Source organism: Rutilus rutilus (genome assembly GCF_951802725.1).
Source record: "Rutilus rutilus genome assembly, chromosome: 10".
NCBI lineage: Eukaryota > Metazoa > Chordata > Actinopteri > Cypriniformes > Leuciscidae > Rutilus > Rutilus rutilus.
Window position 1 is genome coordinate 19,634,983 of NC_140215.1, and position 15,972 is coordinate 19,650,954.

Below are 15,972 nucleotides of genomic sequence, written 5' to 3' on the forward strand. Positions count from 1 at the left end.
TAAATATATTCGTGGAACATGATCTTTACTAAATATCCTAATGATTTTTGGCATAAAAGAAAAATCTATCATTTTGACCCATACAATGTATTGTTGGCTTTTGCCACAAATACACCCGTGCTACTTGTGACTGGTTTTGTGATCCAGGGTCACATTTAATGATTCTTGCTGATATTGAAGAGGCAGAAGTAACATGTCTAGAGTCTGGACATGGTTAAACATCACTAGGTCAAAACCCATTTCTCATAATAAACCAGCTGCTTACCACACTGTATATCTGAGGCTTTCGTCGTTTAGCCAGGTCAATGACATTCACTCCATTGTAGTAGAGGTTCTCCATGCAGCCATGAAAGTTACGTCGAATAAAGGTCCCAGGTTTCCCTGGCAGTGGGATCCCACCAAAGCTTAGCTGTTATAGAGAATGAATAAAACATATCAAATTTCAAAACATGAACAACATTAAATATGTTTATTTTCTATATAAATATATATATATATATATACAATATATTCTAAATATGATATATCTACATCAAATTTATATTTATTTATAAAATTTACACACACAAAATGTATTCCTCTCAGCCCATAAAATTAAACACTGCTTCTGACCATTGTCATGAGACTGGCACATTGTTGTGGTAAACAAAATGCCTGAAGTCTTTGGTATTTTGGTCTGTCTTACATGATTTGTTTCAGGTCATGCCACAACATTTCAGTGGGTTTAAGGTCAGGACCTGACTTGGTTATTCCAAAAGAGCCATTTCTTCAGGCTTAGCCAGTACATTCATTCTGTGAAGCTTCATTGTTATTCTGCTTGAGATTCATTCTGTTAGGCTCCATCTCACATATGGACAATCTGACATGGTTCTATATACAATTGATGAATACAGTCCAGAATTAATTTTTCCATCAGTTACTCCACTGTCCAGCACTGCTGCATCTTGAATGCTTTAGATCAGGTTATTTTTTTGAACACTTTCCCTACATTCCCCAGTCCTGTGATGTTCCTTTGCAGAGAGCACTAGATTCCATTTAAAACAGTAGGATTGTAGGGGCTTACATTTAAAATTAAATATATAAATGAACAAGACGATCAAGTAATTAGAAAGCATAAAACAACAACAGCAGTGTCCTTGCTGCTGAGGGGAATAAAGGTCAGTCTGTGGCCAGGCGGTCTCAGTGGCAGTCAAGCTACAGTATGTCATGTCATTCCTGGATCTTGAGGACACCTTTTCTGCTCATACACAGGACAGTGCCATCTCTCATAGGTGAGGTGAACTGCTGCATTTATAGTGCTATTAACTTCAGTGCACCTCATCAGCTGCACTCCAGTTAGCCTTTGACTGTTGTAAGTCTGGCTCTAGGACAGCCGATGGACGCCTGGGGAAACAGTGATACGAGGGGAGGCAGATATTCCATCACAGTGGATTTATGAACTACATTTTTCTTTCGATGATCAATAATGCATTTTCTTGTGGTAACCTAGCACCACATGGCTATTAAAAAAATCAAAAAGATTTTTTTTTTTTTTGTGGTACTGTAGTTATATTTACCTCAAACACCTGATATGCATCTCTTGGTTGGATCTTATTTGTATTGCCCTCTTTAAAACGCTTACAGTAATTCAATAACATATTCAATTATGTGTTCAGTAAATTATTTAATTATTCTTAGACAATGGGTATTATTTAATTTCAAAATTATATCAGTGTGTTTTATATACACTACTGTTCAAATGTTTGGGGTCAGTAAGATTTTTTTTGTGTGTGTGTGCGTGTGTGTGCGTGTGTGTGCGTGTGTGTGAGTGTGTGTGTGTGTGTGTGTGTGTGTGTGTGTGTGGAAAGAATCAGTTTCCATAAAAATATTAAGCAGTAAAATGGTTTTCAACAATAAGAAATGAGATGATAATACGAAATATTATTGTTAGTGTGAGCACTAAATCAGCACATCAGAATAATTTCTGAAAGATCATATGAGACTGAAAATATTGTATTTTACTATATTGTATTTTATAAATATATAATATATATATATTTTTTTAAATGAGACCCTTTTATCTCTCATTATAGCTATATAAAAATCAACATACATCTAGGTCAAATTAATTTAGTATAACAGGCCATTTAAAAGAGCTGACAACATTTCTTGCACCCCTTTTTAGACTAGTGTACAACTTTGACCACACCAGACAAGTTGCACATGTGCAGAATTGACCACCTCAAAAGGCTTGTCATTTTCAAAAAGAGGAAAACAGGGGGTCCCAGAGACCTACCTCATAGTCGACCTCTAAGGAGACTCCATCACCCTTGGTCTTAAAGTGCTGAGTGTGTCTATCCAAAGTGAAGTTGACCTGCTTGTTAAAGCGTTCGATCAGAACAGAGTGCCAGTGCAGATCATCCAGGAGACTTCCTAAGGTGACCACCATACGAGCACTGCTGGATCTCACCCGGCTGTCATCTGCCAATGAGAAGTTTTTCCATATATGTTAATAGCCTTGAATAACTTCCAGTCATTAGCATGCACTACTGCTCAAAACTCTGGGGTTGGTAAAAAAAAACTGCAATATTGTGAAACGTTATTAGAATTTAAAATAATTTATTAAAGTAATTTATTCCTATGATGGCAAAATAATTTTCAGCATCATTACTCTAGTCTTACATGATCCTTCAGAAATCACTCTTATATTCTGTACAAACAAACACTACAATAGTCTCCACTCCAAAATAAATATGGTTAAATATATGAATAATATTTCAACCCTTTGAAGTTGCTAGCTTCCCCCAGTACTGTAACTCACCCAGGTTTAGATGCAAGGCCAGCCTGCCACGATGAAGCTCCAGAGTGATATAATCCCCTCGCTGGCCTTCTCCATGCAGTAAAACACCTTCTGCCTGTCGACTCTTAAATCGCAGCGATATAACATCTTTCACTGTGCTCATAGACTTCTGGTTGAATCGGTAGAGCAAAGAGCTTCTGCCATCAAAATCAGCCACATACGATCCTATAGACACATGAGATTTTGTATGAAATACTTACTGGACACAGTCTCATTGCACTTAAAATGTAAATAACAAATAAAATGACAGTACACAGAAAAACAAATTAACATTTCATTTCACATTAAATATTAAATAGACATTTAAAAAATCATGATTAAACTAGATGATGATATTGGCTAGACTAATAACCCTAGGGATGAGACCACCTGAAACGACAAAACACGAGGACTCTATTTTTAGGTTTCTGGTATTCAAGAGAGATTTGCAGGTGCCTTGAATTTGCTGCAAGAAACGTGTCAGGAAACAATTTTTGCAAACTTAAAATCCAAATTTACAATCCCAAATTAACCCAAGGCTGGAATACACTACAGAACTTCTGAATAACTCGTCCGACTTTGTAAATTTACATTTACATTTTACATTTAATCATTTAGCAGACACTTTCATTTTTCATTTTAAAAACGTCTTGGTTACATATGTAACCCTAGTTCCCTGAAGAGGGAATGAGACGCTGCGTCGAAACGCCTCTGCGTGATTGCATCATGAAGCACGTATGAAACCAGTCCACTGGCATGACGGAACGTCATGTGACGTCATAGACTTTCTCCACAGTTCTGTGGACTTAAGCATCTAAGGCCCTAATTGGGCAGAGCAGGTAAAGTTTTTCTAGGTCTGACGTCTGGAAGAGGACAGAAGGCCTGCAGAATTCTAGGTCTTACAGTATTAGTAGAAACCTTAGGAACATAATCTGGTTTTAGGGTGAAGAAAACCCTTTACCATACCAGGAGCAAATTCCATGCACGAGGGAGATACCGAAAGTGCTTGAATGTCTCCAATTCTCGAGAGACGAAATAGCAAGGAAAAAGACAGTCTTTAGAGATATTCTCAGAAACTTCCTCAATGGGCTCGAATGGAGTTAGGGAGAGGCCTCAGTCTCAAAGTGCCATAAAGGAAACGAGTTGTTAGTGGGTGTCTCCCCAAAGATACTCCACTCAAAGGGACATGGTAAGCAGCTAGTGCTGCCACATACACCTTCAGTGTGAAGGGGGATAACCCTGTGGAGAAGCGCTCCTGCAGGAACTCCAGCAGGAACTCCAGCACTGCACCCACTGGGCAGTTAACCGGGTCCAGCTGGTGCTCTCCACACCAGGAAGTGAAAAGTCTCCACTTCAAGGTATCCAGTTTCCTTGTGGAAGGAGCTCTGGAGTGGAGAATGGTCTCAACAACCACGGTTGAGAGACCAGAACTTATGAGCTGGGCCCCCTCAGAGGCCAAGTCCACAGTTTCCACAGTTCTGGGCAGGGGTGAAGGATCAACCCACTCGCCTGAGAGAGTAGGTCCCTCCTGATCGGAATCTACAGGAGTGAGCCGTCGAGGAGACACACTCGGGCTGGCCAGAACAGGGCTACTAGCAGTAGACTGACCCCATCCTGGCGAACCACTTCCAGAACTCCTGGGAGCAGAGCAATCGGGGGTCAAATGACATGACCACGGCCACGTCTGCAACATCCAACCCCAGAGACACTGGACCTGGCAGGTGAAGGCAGAGAAAGGGCGAAGCCCGTCTCTAACCCCTCTGCCAGATCCATTTGCGAACCCCGCGATTCGAGAGTGATTGGCGGGAGCACAGCGTTCTCAACTGTCTCACAACAATGCTCATATTCAGCCCCCTCGAGGCCTGACTGAGCATGCTGCACTCCCAAACGAACAACACACAATATATGTGTATCCCCACCCGCGATGTAGACTGGGTAGGGATGAACACACTATTGAAAATTTGGTCACTCGCCATTATAAAGGTTTTTTTTTTTTTTATATTTTTTTTTTATATATATTTATGGGTGAAAACTCCTGCCTAGAAAATTCTAAGACAGACAAAACACCAGGAACTCACAGAGCGCTTGCTGAAGACATAGAAGCTGACGCTGTTTGGTTCAGGTGTGCTTTATAGTTTCCTGGTCGATGACGTCACATGATGTTCCGTCATGCCATTGGACTGGTTTCATACGTGCTTCATGACGCAATCACGCAGAGGCGCTCCCACAGCATTTCGACGCAGCTCGAGTTCCCTTGAAAGGGAACTGGGTATCATACACTAAATGAATGAAGATCACACAGTCCCAGACTTCTTGTTCCGAACACAATAAATTCATGCAGAAACATGTGCCTCGTTGCTAGGAGCACATGACAAATAAGAATAATATGTGTTCTAAATAGGTATGCACCGATATGATAATTGTGACGATACGATAACTCTTTATATTTGAAAGCCAATAGCCGATATATTGGTCGATAAATCTAAATCCAAATTTTTATATCATTTTTGAGAGCCTGATTACAAAAACAAAAGTCTCACCATTAAAGCCATGTCCCAAGCACACAATTTTAATGTTGTCATTATAATTTTATGTAGCTCATATGACAGCCTTGCGCTGCATATGTTGCACTTAACTGTATTTTCGTTTCTGAAGTGATTCCGATCATATTTCAAGCAATTCAAAACCATCATGGCGAACAGTGCGCATCTGAAGTGTATCAGCTGAAGGAAATAATCCATTATGTATCGGCTTTAATATATCGGTCTTAATATATCAGCCAAATTTTTGTAGCGGGCCGATAGCAATAACATTAAAAATGAACATATATCGGCCGATACCGATATGCTGGCTGATATATCGTGCATCCTCATTTCTAAAATTAGATCATAATATCAAACATTTTTGACATATCCTCAGACTGGATAAAATCAGTCTGAAGCTAAAAAAAAAAAATCTGTGTCCATCATACACAACGAACTTTTCTGTGAAATCTGTCCACTCCGACTGCCTAAATTCTGCAGACTGATGGCTCTGACTTTGAAATGGGGCAAAAATCTGGGCAAAAGTCATGTAGTGCATTCCAGCCAAGAACTGGAGTTCTAATTGAGCTACTTAGAAAATGGGAGGCTAAGAAAATGACTAACATTTCTGCAGATATTCTTACAGGAGCACTGTTCCCCATTGAAGTTTTAATCGAGCAAGTTAATGGGGCTCAACAGCTCACAGCACAAACGATCAACTCAGCAAATCAAGCGTTTCACTAATGCTTAAATCTAGTGTCTGAATGCCATAACATGTCAAGAGATCAAATGCTGCATATTCTATATTACATACTGGTAAACAGAAATGTTTCTCAATTTTCAGATGACATACTTTCCTTAGAAAGTTAATGAAGTTTGTCTTGAGATAGTCAAAAAGGCATATGACCTGATGGAAAGCATCTGTTATGACTCAATTCTCTATTACGCCTTTGAGCAATGCATCCAGTGTGACCCATTGTTCCAAGACAGAAGTTTAAACATTTCTTTCTTTGTTGTCTTTTATAAACATGACTTTTGAATTTTCTTGAATTGAATTGTTTTACTTTTTTTACTTTTTGATACACCAAAACAGTCTAAATATTCTCAGGATCAAAAACAAAATGTTCTTTTTCTCATGCTTGTTTGCAAAGTTGTTTTGCAGAAATCTCTAGATCTGTGTTCCAGTTCATTACTGTATAATGCCAATCATGAAGCAAAACCCCGCAGCCTACGGAAAAAAACAAACGAAGGGGTGAGTTTAAAAAATAGATTGAAAATGAATGCCTCCTTTTTCGGATTAGTGCAGCAAAGCAGAAAGCCTGTATATTTTCCAGCACTGAATATAATGACCTATTTTTGATAATAAGCAACCGCTCCATTTGGTGAAATAAGGATACTGTGAGCTATGAGGTACGTGGTCTGGTCATAGCAATCTTGCAGTCGTGATAATGACACATCTAGTATTGCACCATTCTCAGGTTCAGCTTGAGTTCACAACTGTCACAGCAGTCGGCTGATTAGCATTATGTGATATGTGGCTCAAGTTAATCTGAGCTGTTAGGTGCAATCACTGCACTTCCAGTGAGCACTAGCCGTCAAATCATGTATAATTAAAAGAACATTTATGCTCTTCTTTCAAGGTTATATTCAACACTCAAGATCCAGTGTACATAGTCGGACTAGTGCTCATAGATTCATTATATCGAAACTCTATGTTCAGATTTGTCATGGGATTCACATGTGAATTCTTTAAGTGTCTGTGGTTGATTAGCCGAGACAGCTGAACGTTTATCTGCAAAGCACACATTCATCCGAGTTTAATACACGGATCATGCCACAGAATAATGAGGTACCTTTTTATAAATGTCTATGTAATTCAACAATTGATCCATTTTGTGGATCTCGGTATCATTAAAAGGCACATTTCTTTTTATTTATCTACCTAACACAGCCTGACTGGATAAGTGTCTGATATGTAGACATCTTTGTTCGGTTTTGGAAAAGTATTATCAAAGAAAGTCATCAAACGACCTTCATTTAAAGGAGAAAAGTGAAACTGCTGCTGTCATGCAGTGAATTATCTGTGTCACCTTAACTCAACACCTGTAAAAAATACTGTGTGACTGGAAAAGGACAAAGGACAGTAGGCACGTGAAGATCTGCAGCAAGAATTATGGGTAATGTTATCACCTTATATACTGTGCCACAACTATTTTATTACCCCTGCTACCAAGACTGCGGAAATGTGCTGTGTGAACTGCTATTGGATCTAGGATGCTTCTGTAATCTAATTCTGCAACACTTTTCTGTTCTTTCCTTTTCAACTCTTACAAAATAATGTGAAAGATTAACTGCATAATATGGAAAACTACATCTAAACTCCAACATTAATGCCAAGCACAGAAATACTGCGTACCCTTAAAGGGGTGGTTGAATATGATTTCACTTTTCTAACTTTAGTTAGTGTGTAATGTTGCTGTTTGAGCATAAACAACATCTGCAAAGTTACAACGCTCAAAGTTCAAAGCAAAGATATTTTCTTTTAAAGAAATAGCTTTTTAAGGACTACAACAAACAGCTGGTAGGGACTACACAAGCTTCCTCCCGGGATAGTGACATCACAAACCCTAAAATTTACATAAACCCCACCCCCGGGAACACGATTTATAGATTATCATGACGGAATATGCTAATCAATGACTAGAAGATAACTACACATAAGCTACATAAATTCATCAACTAACCATTCAGAAATGTCCTGTTGCTTCTACATGTTGTCACTTCTTCTTGAGTCTCTCCATCATTGTCTGACTCCAGTTTGAACATAAAAGGCTCAAAGTTTTAGAAATTTTCAGTGCATGTCTGTGTGAGGTAAGAGGACACAAGCTGTTGAAGCTCCACCCTCTGTGCCGGGAGCAGCAGCTCGTTTGCATTTAAAGGAACAGACACAAAAACGGTGCGTTTTTGCTCACCCTCAAAAAGTAACAATTTTAACATGCTATATAAAAATATCTGTGGGGTATTTTGAGGTAAAACTTCACATACACAGTCTGGGGACATCAAAGACTTATTTTACATCTTGTAAAACGGGCATTATACCACCCCTTTAAAATTGAATGCAATAGATGTAACTGCTGTGTCTCAGAAAGTAAAACGCCTGCTGGTCATTTGTAATATATATTTTCAACATATTCTCACTCACGGTAAGCACAGCCGTACACAGCCACTCTGAGGCCCACCCGACCACTGGGGCTCCAGTCCAGAGGAACAAAGCGGAGGAACCGGGTTCTGATAGACTGGCTGAGTTTATGGTGGACCACACTGTCTGGATTCACGTTTCCCACAATCCTCTGGAAATAGAAAAAAAGGACAAGGTTTTCACTTTCTATGAATATGGTACACTGTGGAGTTCCAGTAGTTTTTTTTTTTTTTTTTTTAAGCATTAGAGACATAAATCTCATGCTTTTTGTTGTGAGAAGTATTACATACACACACAAACACACATATATATATATACACACTTTTTATTAAACAGTGGTTTATTGAACAAATTGTGTCTCTCTCTTTAAATAAATTTAATTATAATAAAGGTATAATTAATTTGATTTTATATATTTAACAATCAACACACACATACACAAAAAAACTTGCATTATGAATTAAGGCAGGTTTTGCATTAACTTCTCCAATTCATTTTTGAAATATAATCATTTACAGTTACTGTCACACCTTGTTTTCATGACAAATGTATTTAAACATATAATAACAATTAAGACATTAAAGTAAATATAATGAATATATAAGTTAATAGTGAAAGGATCCCCTCCTGAGACACTAATTGACTTGCCTGAGGTAAATGTAATGCTACGTGAGATATTATTCTCAAGATGTTTTATTGATTTCTTTCCACGTTTAAAACACTGATTGAGAGATTAGACGCAAACATATATATGCACAAATCGTCTGTTCTTCTTCTCCGCTTTTTTCTAATGTAACGGTTAACAAACAGCGTTGCATTACCGCGCGCGCCCCATTCTGGATTGGAGTGTGGATAGCCTGTGGCTGACTGAATTCGTCGTCTGACTGTATGCACCGAACAGTGATGCATAATTAAATCATTACAGTTAATAATGCTATGCTACCCATTGTTAAATTGTCCATTTATTTTAAAATAAAATCACACAAATCAAGGGTTTAAAGGGATAGTTCACCCAAAAATGAAAATGCTGTCATCATTTACTCTTCCTCAAGTTGTTCCAAACCTGTATGACTTTCTTTCTTCTGCTGAACACAAAAGAAGATATTTTAAAGAAGGTTGGTAATTAAACAGTTGCTGGTCTCCATTGACTTCCATAGTATTTTTTTTTTTCCTACTATGGAAGTCAATGGGGTCCATCAGTCGTTTGGTTACCGACTTTCTTCAAAATATCTTCTTTTGTGTTCAGCAGAAGAAAGAAAGTCATACAGGTTTGGAACAACTTGAGGAAGAGTAAATGATGACAAGCATTTTCATTTTTGGGTGAACTATCCCTTTAAGCTATTGTAACATCTGCTCCCTCCAACCAGCAGAGGGAGCCCTCACCTGAATACTGACATCCCTCCATTTCTTCTACAGTCACTTCCTGTTCGATAGATATAAAGAGCCAAGCTTTCCACTAACACTTTGCAAAGTATTGCCAGTTTTACCTGCCTTACTGAACATTCTATCCATTGCCATTGTTTCTGCTTCTTGTTATGACCTTTTGCCTGCCTTTTGGATATCACGTTTTTGGATTACTGTTTTTGCCTTGGTTGCCTATTTGGACCGTCTATTTTTGTTTACTGAACCCAGCCTGTATCTTTGACCATTGCTTTGCCTGTCGATTTGGATTTTCTGCTTCAATAAACTTCTGCATATGGATTCTCAACAGACGCCAAGACTGAGCTCATTACAGCTAACAAACAAAACAAAAGAAACATCACATTTCCATGTCTTATTTTATACCATATTTATGGAAAGTGCCTTATAATAATTTATAACATGCAGGTTGATCAGATGTTTTCTGCAGAATACCCTTTATGAATACACAAATCCAATTGAATCCAAAAAGCAGTATTTCTTTCAAAGGTTTCAACAGTTTATGTAAATGTCACCTCGTTTTCATCTGCTAGCACACATAATTTGACAGTAATTTGTGTCTGACTCACTTCACAGTTGAGACTTGTATGGAACATAAGAACCGATGACCAAAACATCACATTTACGGATGAATCACCAAGAGAAGATGTCAGCTTTGTTCAAAGATAGACTTGTCCATGTCCCTTTGAGATAAATAACATCAACAATATCATCACCTCCCTTGGTGAGACACTCGCAGCCCACAAATGCTGTTATGATGCCAGCAAAAACATCAATCTTACGTTAGTGACTTTAAAGGTCCCGTTTTGTTTTCCTTGCAGACAGACTCGGAAGAAGAAACACTTGATTTTGTTCATTGGGAATTGACTGGATGGTTGGATGGTTGTGGTTTGCTATAGCTGTGATCTCATTTGAGTGACAGGTTGTCCCGCCTTCACGCCAAGAGGCAGGGGAAGTTATTTTTATTAAAGAGGGCACATTTTCTGCAAATCTTTTGCTGTGTTTTTTTTTTTTCATTGACTATACAAAGATACTCTGATTCAAATCAAACAGTTCAAGACTCTTTTGAAAAGCAGGTTAGATATTGTTTTCCATTATTAAATGCATCAACATCAACCTGAGCATGTTTGTCATTACATCATCAACTCCTCATCGACGCTCATTTGAGCACTCAATGACGACAACATCCTGTCCCTGACAGCTGCTTCCTCTCTCTCTTTCCCCCTCTGAGAGAAAAAAAAAGAAAACAATACATCCATCCAATTACCTATCAGCTCACCTCAGCCCAAGGGCACAGTGGAGCTCCCATCGGATCCGGGTAGATGCCCAGGTTACAGGCTGCCCACGTAAACAGCTCCTCTCTACACTTCATTAACTCTATTCCTGTATCGACTCCTGCTAGACCTCCTCCTCATTCATTAAGCCCCCGTGCACTGCTGGCGTTATCGCGGACTCTCCACGGACCGTTTCATCAGCCCTGTTACGTCTGCAACGGTTACATTCTCATGTGATTCACCAGTCATCGTTTCCTTAAACCCAGAGTGAATCCACAACAGAAAGAAAAGCCAGCACAAGATGAGTTCAATTGGGGTGGGTTTTATATTTGCTTTCTGGCAGGAAAACGCTTGTTGGTGCTTGCTACTGTACAGTGTATGTCTCTAATGAAGAACAGATTTCAATAGCAAACCAGGGTTATTATCATTAACTAAAACATAACTGAAATAATAAAAATAAAGCTGAAATTAAATATAAATATTAGATGTAAACTGAAATCAGTTTAAGTTGAATCAATAATATGACTCACTGTAAATAACTAGAATAGAAAAAGCACTAACATAACTAAAAATTAAGGTAAAATAAAAATGAAAACAGAAAAAAGCTACTTCAAAATATTAATAAAAAACTACAATAGTATAAAATAATCCTAAAATAACACTGTAGCAAATGAATGCTAAACGATTTAATGTCACTTTTCATCAACAGGAAGCGATTTCTGAGCTGCCCAAGTGTTGATCGGGCTTCCACTGACCCCTTCTAAACAAGAATTACACTCCGTCCCCGGAGAAGCAAGGGCCCGAGAGTGTCAGAAATAGACAGTACCTCAGTGCCTCAGTGACTGTTTAAACGAGAGCTAAGACAGCAAAACTGTCCCCAGACAATAAAAGAGTCTCTTCTTTTCCTGCTTTCCTCTCTCACTGTCACCAATGTGCATTGCCTGCGCCTGGAAACATCATAAATGTTTTATTTACAGTCGTTCAGCGGTGCAGAAAACAGACAAAATATCTAAAGGGATCCGAAGGCCTGGCAAGTGACAATTTCACTTTGTTGCTAGTCAAGTGAGAAACTCACACCTGAGGTGATTTTTAGAACACTTCTACTGCGATTCTGATTCTGGCCCATTCGTTACTTCAATTATACTTTATGGGACCCAAATGGGCCAGCAGGCTCATGCTTTAAGCAAGCTAATCTGACGAAACCATGGGCCCTCCTATCGATTGCTTATGGGGCTGCTCAAGCCGCCGTGTAATGTGAGACCTGGGAGGTATGGATGTGAAATGGAGGGAGAGAAAGAGAGATATAGAAAGAAATGAAACTATGAAAAGAACTGACAAGCAGAAACTATGATGTTTTTTAGGGCTGTCAATCAATTAAAAATGATTACATAATATGCAGAGTAATTAAACAAATAATCACTATTACAGTATTAGCATATATTAATATTTTGCAGATAAAAGGCTTAAATTAAGACAATTACAAGACATTATTTTCTTGTTGCATATAAATGCATTGAACACATTACAAAAAGTGACAAAGTCAAATGTGTTTAATTTCCCTTTTTACTCATGGATAAGGGGCATGATTAAATGTGTATAAAAAAAATAACTTAAATGCGCTATATTGACAGAACTAATATTTTCAAGATTAAAAATAGCAAATATTTCTTTGCAAATAAGCGACTGAAAGAAAGAATGGGCTGTGTTTTATGTTTAGTGCAATGGATCATACCTAGTTCAAGAATATAATTGTACAGTATTTGTATCAATGATAAAAGCATAGAACATTTACTTAATGAGTTCAAAGACTTCATAGCACTTTATTGACAAGTTTTGAACCTTAGTTATTCAAGCACAACAACAGTTTTGCTGATGTAAGGCAAAGCCTTTATGGTATTGATCCAATGATCTGATTGAAAGAACTGCCAGGATTTCACAAAATCTGCCCCCTTGAGCAGGCTGCCCCCCACCCGTCATAAAATTGAATTTACATGAGGAGAACCATATTGTATTTTTTTTTTTACCATATTTCACAGAGTTCAGAAAGCTACTTTATATGTGGCAAAAATAGGCACAGCACTAACACTCAGCTCACACCTACATTCCTGCTAAGTGGTACAGCGTCATGCTCGCAGTGTGAATACTGTAACCTGTTAATATGGCTGCAAAATTTAAAAAATAACTTTTGTGTGTGGTGTGAAGCAGGCCTTGGCTTATACTGTACATTCATGGTGAGAATGCAAGCTTGTAATCTCTTCTGAGAAAAAAAAAAAAAAAGGACAGAGGAGAAAAAAACTCTTTCCCCACCATTTTATTTTTTTTAGTTGCCAGCCACCACCATCATTTTTGATCAATTTTCACAAAATTTTCATGGCCCCCAAAATATTTTGTTGTATGAATATCTGAACATGCAATATATAAAAAATTAACAAAGCCTCTGCTTTTAAACAAACAAACAAACAAACAAAAAAGTCTTTTGTTTTTTTGCAGCTTAATGCAAAATTTTTCTTTTTTTTATCAACACTTGAATATAGGTAAGTTTCATTTAAAAAAAAGCAACATTTTGAGCAAAAAGCTGAGGAAGTTGCGTTTTTGTCAAAGACATACATCTAAATCTGGATCGGATTCAGAACGATGATCAAAACTTGAATGGAGTAGATCGAGTCCATCAACAAGGGGTCAGAACAAACAAAAGATACGGCTGAAAAAGGAATATTTTTTATTTTGCCAACGACACACAGGACATTCAGTAACATTAGGCAGTTTTGATTTATATGCGGTTTAATGTTGATGATCGCGGTATTTTACATTATGCATCTGCTTACATGCTATGGGGGAGAAGGGGGGGGGGGGGGATAAAAAGAAAAGAAAAAAAGAAAAAGGTCTTTATGTCATTACAGTGCTGCATGAAAGCAAAATGATCCATCAGGTCTCCTGGATGTCTATATCAGCCAGTTTTAACATCTGTCATATTGTTAACGTTTTCCAGTTTGATTCCTGTCATTCTAAAGAGCAGATCCTTCCAGTAAGATTCAGTCCTAGAAATTCTCCGGGTAACCTTCTCACATTACAGAGACACTTCTCTCACACACAGACTGTCTGCGGAAAGAAAATGACAAAGGACAGCATGAACACAGCTCAGTTGCTCGAAGCCCCACAGGCTATAAGACGAAAGAAATGACCGTGGTGAGGCCTCCACAAAGCTTATGCAGTCAGCAATTTTCCGTCAACGTAGACGAATCATGTTTCCCCGCAAGGAAATGATGGCAATACAAGATGAGAGAAGATGAAGACAAAGAATGAAATGTGTCAGGGAAACTCCAAAAAGATACATGTCGACAGCTATTACTGCTTTGAAGGCTAGTGCTAGTCTGTCTTCAGCTCTGCAGGGCCACAATATTAAGACTTAATGTGACATAAGCTCTTGTTTGAATCTCAAATGTTTAACCAAATATCAGCACCTGGATAAAAATTCTCAACGCACTCTTATGGCAATTCATAATATTTGACTTCTTGGCAATGGCAAACTGGTGGCTAATTCGTATGAATTCATATGATTTTATTCGTACGTTTTGGAACTATCTGCTTACGGCCCAGTGACGTTATGTTTACGGGTGGCCCTTCACTTTTTTTCAAAAAATCGTTTGTTTTCATGCAATTCGGCACCTCGTAAAATAGTGATGTTTTCTTGTGAGATCGGCTAGAACATTCTCCGTTATTGACTGCATGGTTATTGATTAAAGATACGAGAAATTCATGCTTTTACAAGACGTACTTGTTTCTTTCTCTCTATCCCCCTCGGTCTCACAGCAAACACTATTACGCATCACCAAACTCAACAGCAGCAGTGCTGACTGAGAGAGCAATTATCCGTCACTTTGGGGAGCCCATTCGCACCTTCCTACAGGAAGACCTTTTCTGACATACAGCGGAGGCAAACTCTGCGATTGTGCCGTCTTCTCAGGCCAAAACCTTTGGCAGCTTTCCTCACCACTTCTGATACAGTTATAGCACTCATTAAGACAAAGAACTAGTTTGACAGCAAATTAAGAGTGTTTTTCTTCCTATTCTTTTTATGGAGAAGTCATTCTTTTCATTTATCAGACACTTTCTTTTCAAAACCTTTTCACATGAACATTGTGAACGTGAAACCCTTGTGAAAGGTGCTGTCTAAAACTCTTATTCTTTACTGTCGGCTTGTCACAGCTCGCTAAAACAAGAAAAGTTTAGTCGGCAGAGAAAGAAAGAAAGGAAAAAGCAGACGATTCAGACATGCAGTTTTACATTTACATTTCAACATCTTATCGAAAGAGGCTTACACTGCATTTCAAAGATGCTTTTATCTATGCATTTAGGAATGCTAATACAGGAGCGCTGAGGATCTGATGACAGGAAATATTTGTTCACTCTGTCTTTAAATTTTGCTGCTGGGAAAAATATCAGCCTAATGTACCATCTTTGCATAATGGGTTTTCACAATAATGCCTCAAGTATGAGAATATTATGTCATCGTGATAGAAAAAAAATAAAATAAGTCAAGGCAGCTAGAGTATTAAACATACACTATTTTTCAAAAGTTTGGGATCTGTAAGATTTGTATTTATTTATCATTACTTCTTTTTTTTGAAAGAATGTCTAATGCTCATCAAGACTGCATGTCTTTGATCATTTAAAATACAGTAAAAAACATAACATTGTGAAATATCATTAATAAATAGCTACTTTCTATTTTTTATATTT

At 38.0% G+C, this 15,972-nt stretch overlaps 1 protein-coding gene across 1 annotated transcript in view; it reads right to left on the bottom strand.

The window, feature by feature from the left end:
* The window catches only part of cntnap5a (contactin associated protein family member 5a), a 78,110-nt gene that overhangs the window by 35,232 nt on the left and 26,906 nt on the right, over positions 1 to 15,972 (bottom strand). Inside the window, exons 4-7 of the mRNA XM_084421199.1 lie at positions 8,543 to 8,690; positions 2,801 to 3,004; positions 2,276 to 2,460; positions 266 to 409 (exon numbers count right to left, since the gene is read on the bottom strand). Of these exons, the coding sequence (XP_084277325.1) occupies positions 266 to 409; positions 2,276 to 2,460; positions 2,801 to 3,004; positions 8,543 to 8,690 (681 nt within the window). The remainder of the gene's footprint in view (positions 1 to 265; positions 410 to 2,275; positions 2,461 to 2,800; positions 3,005 to 8,542; positions 8,691 to 15,972) is intronic.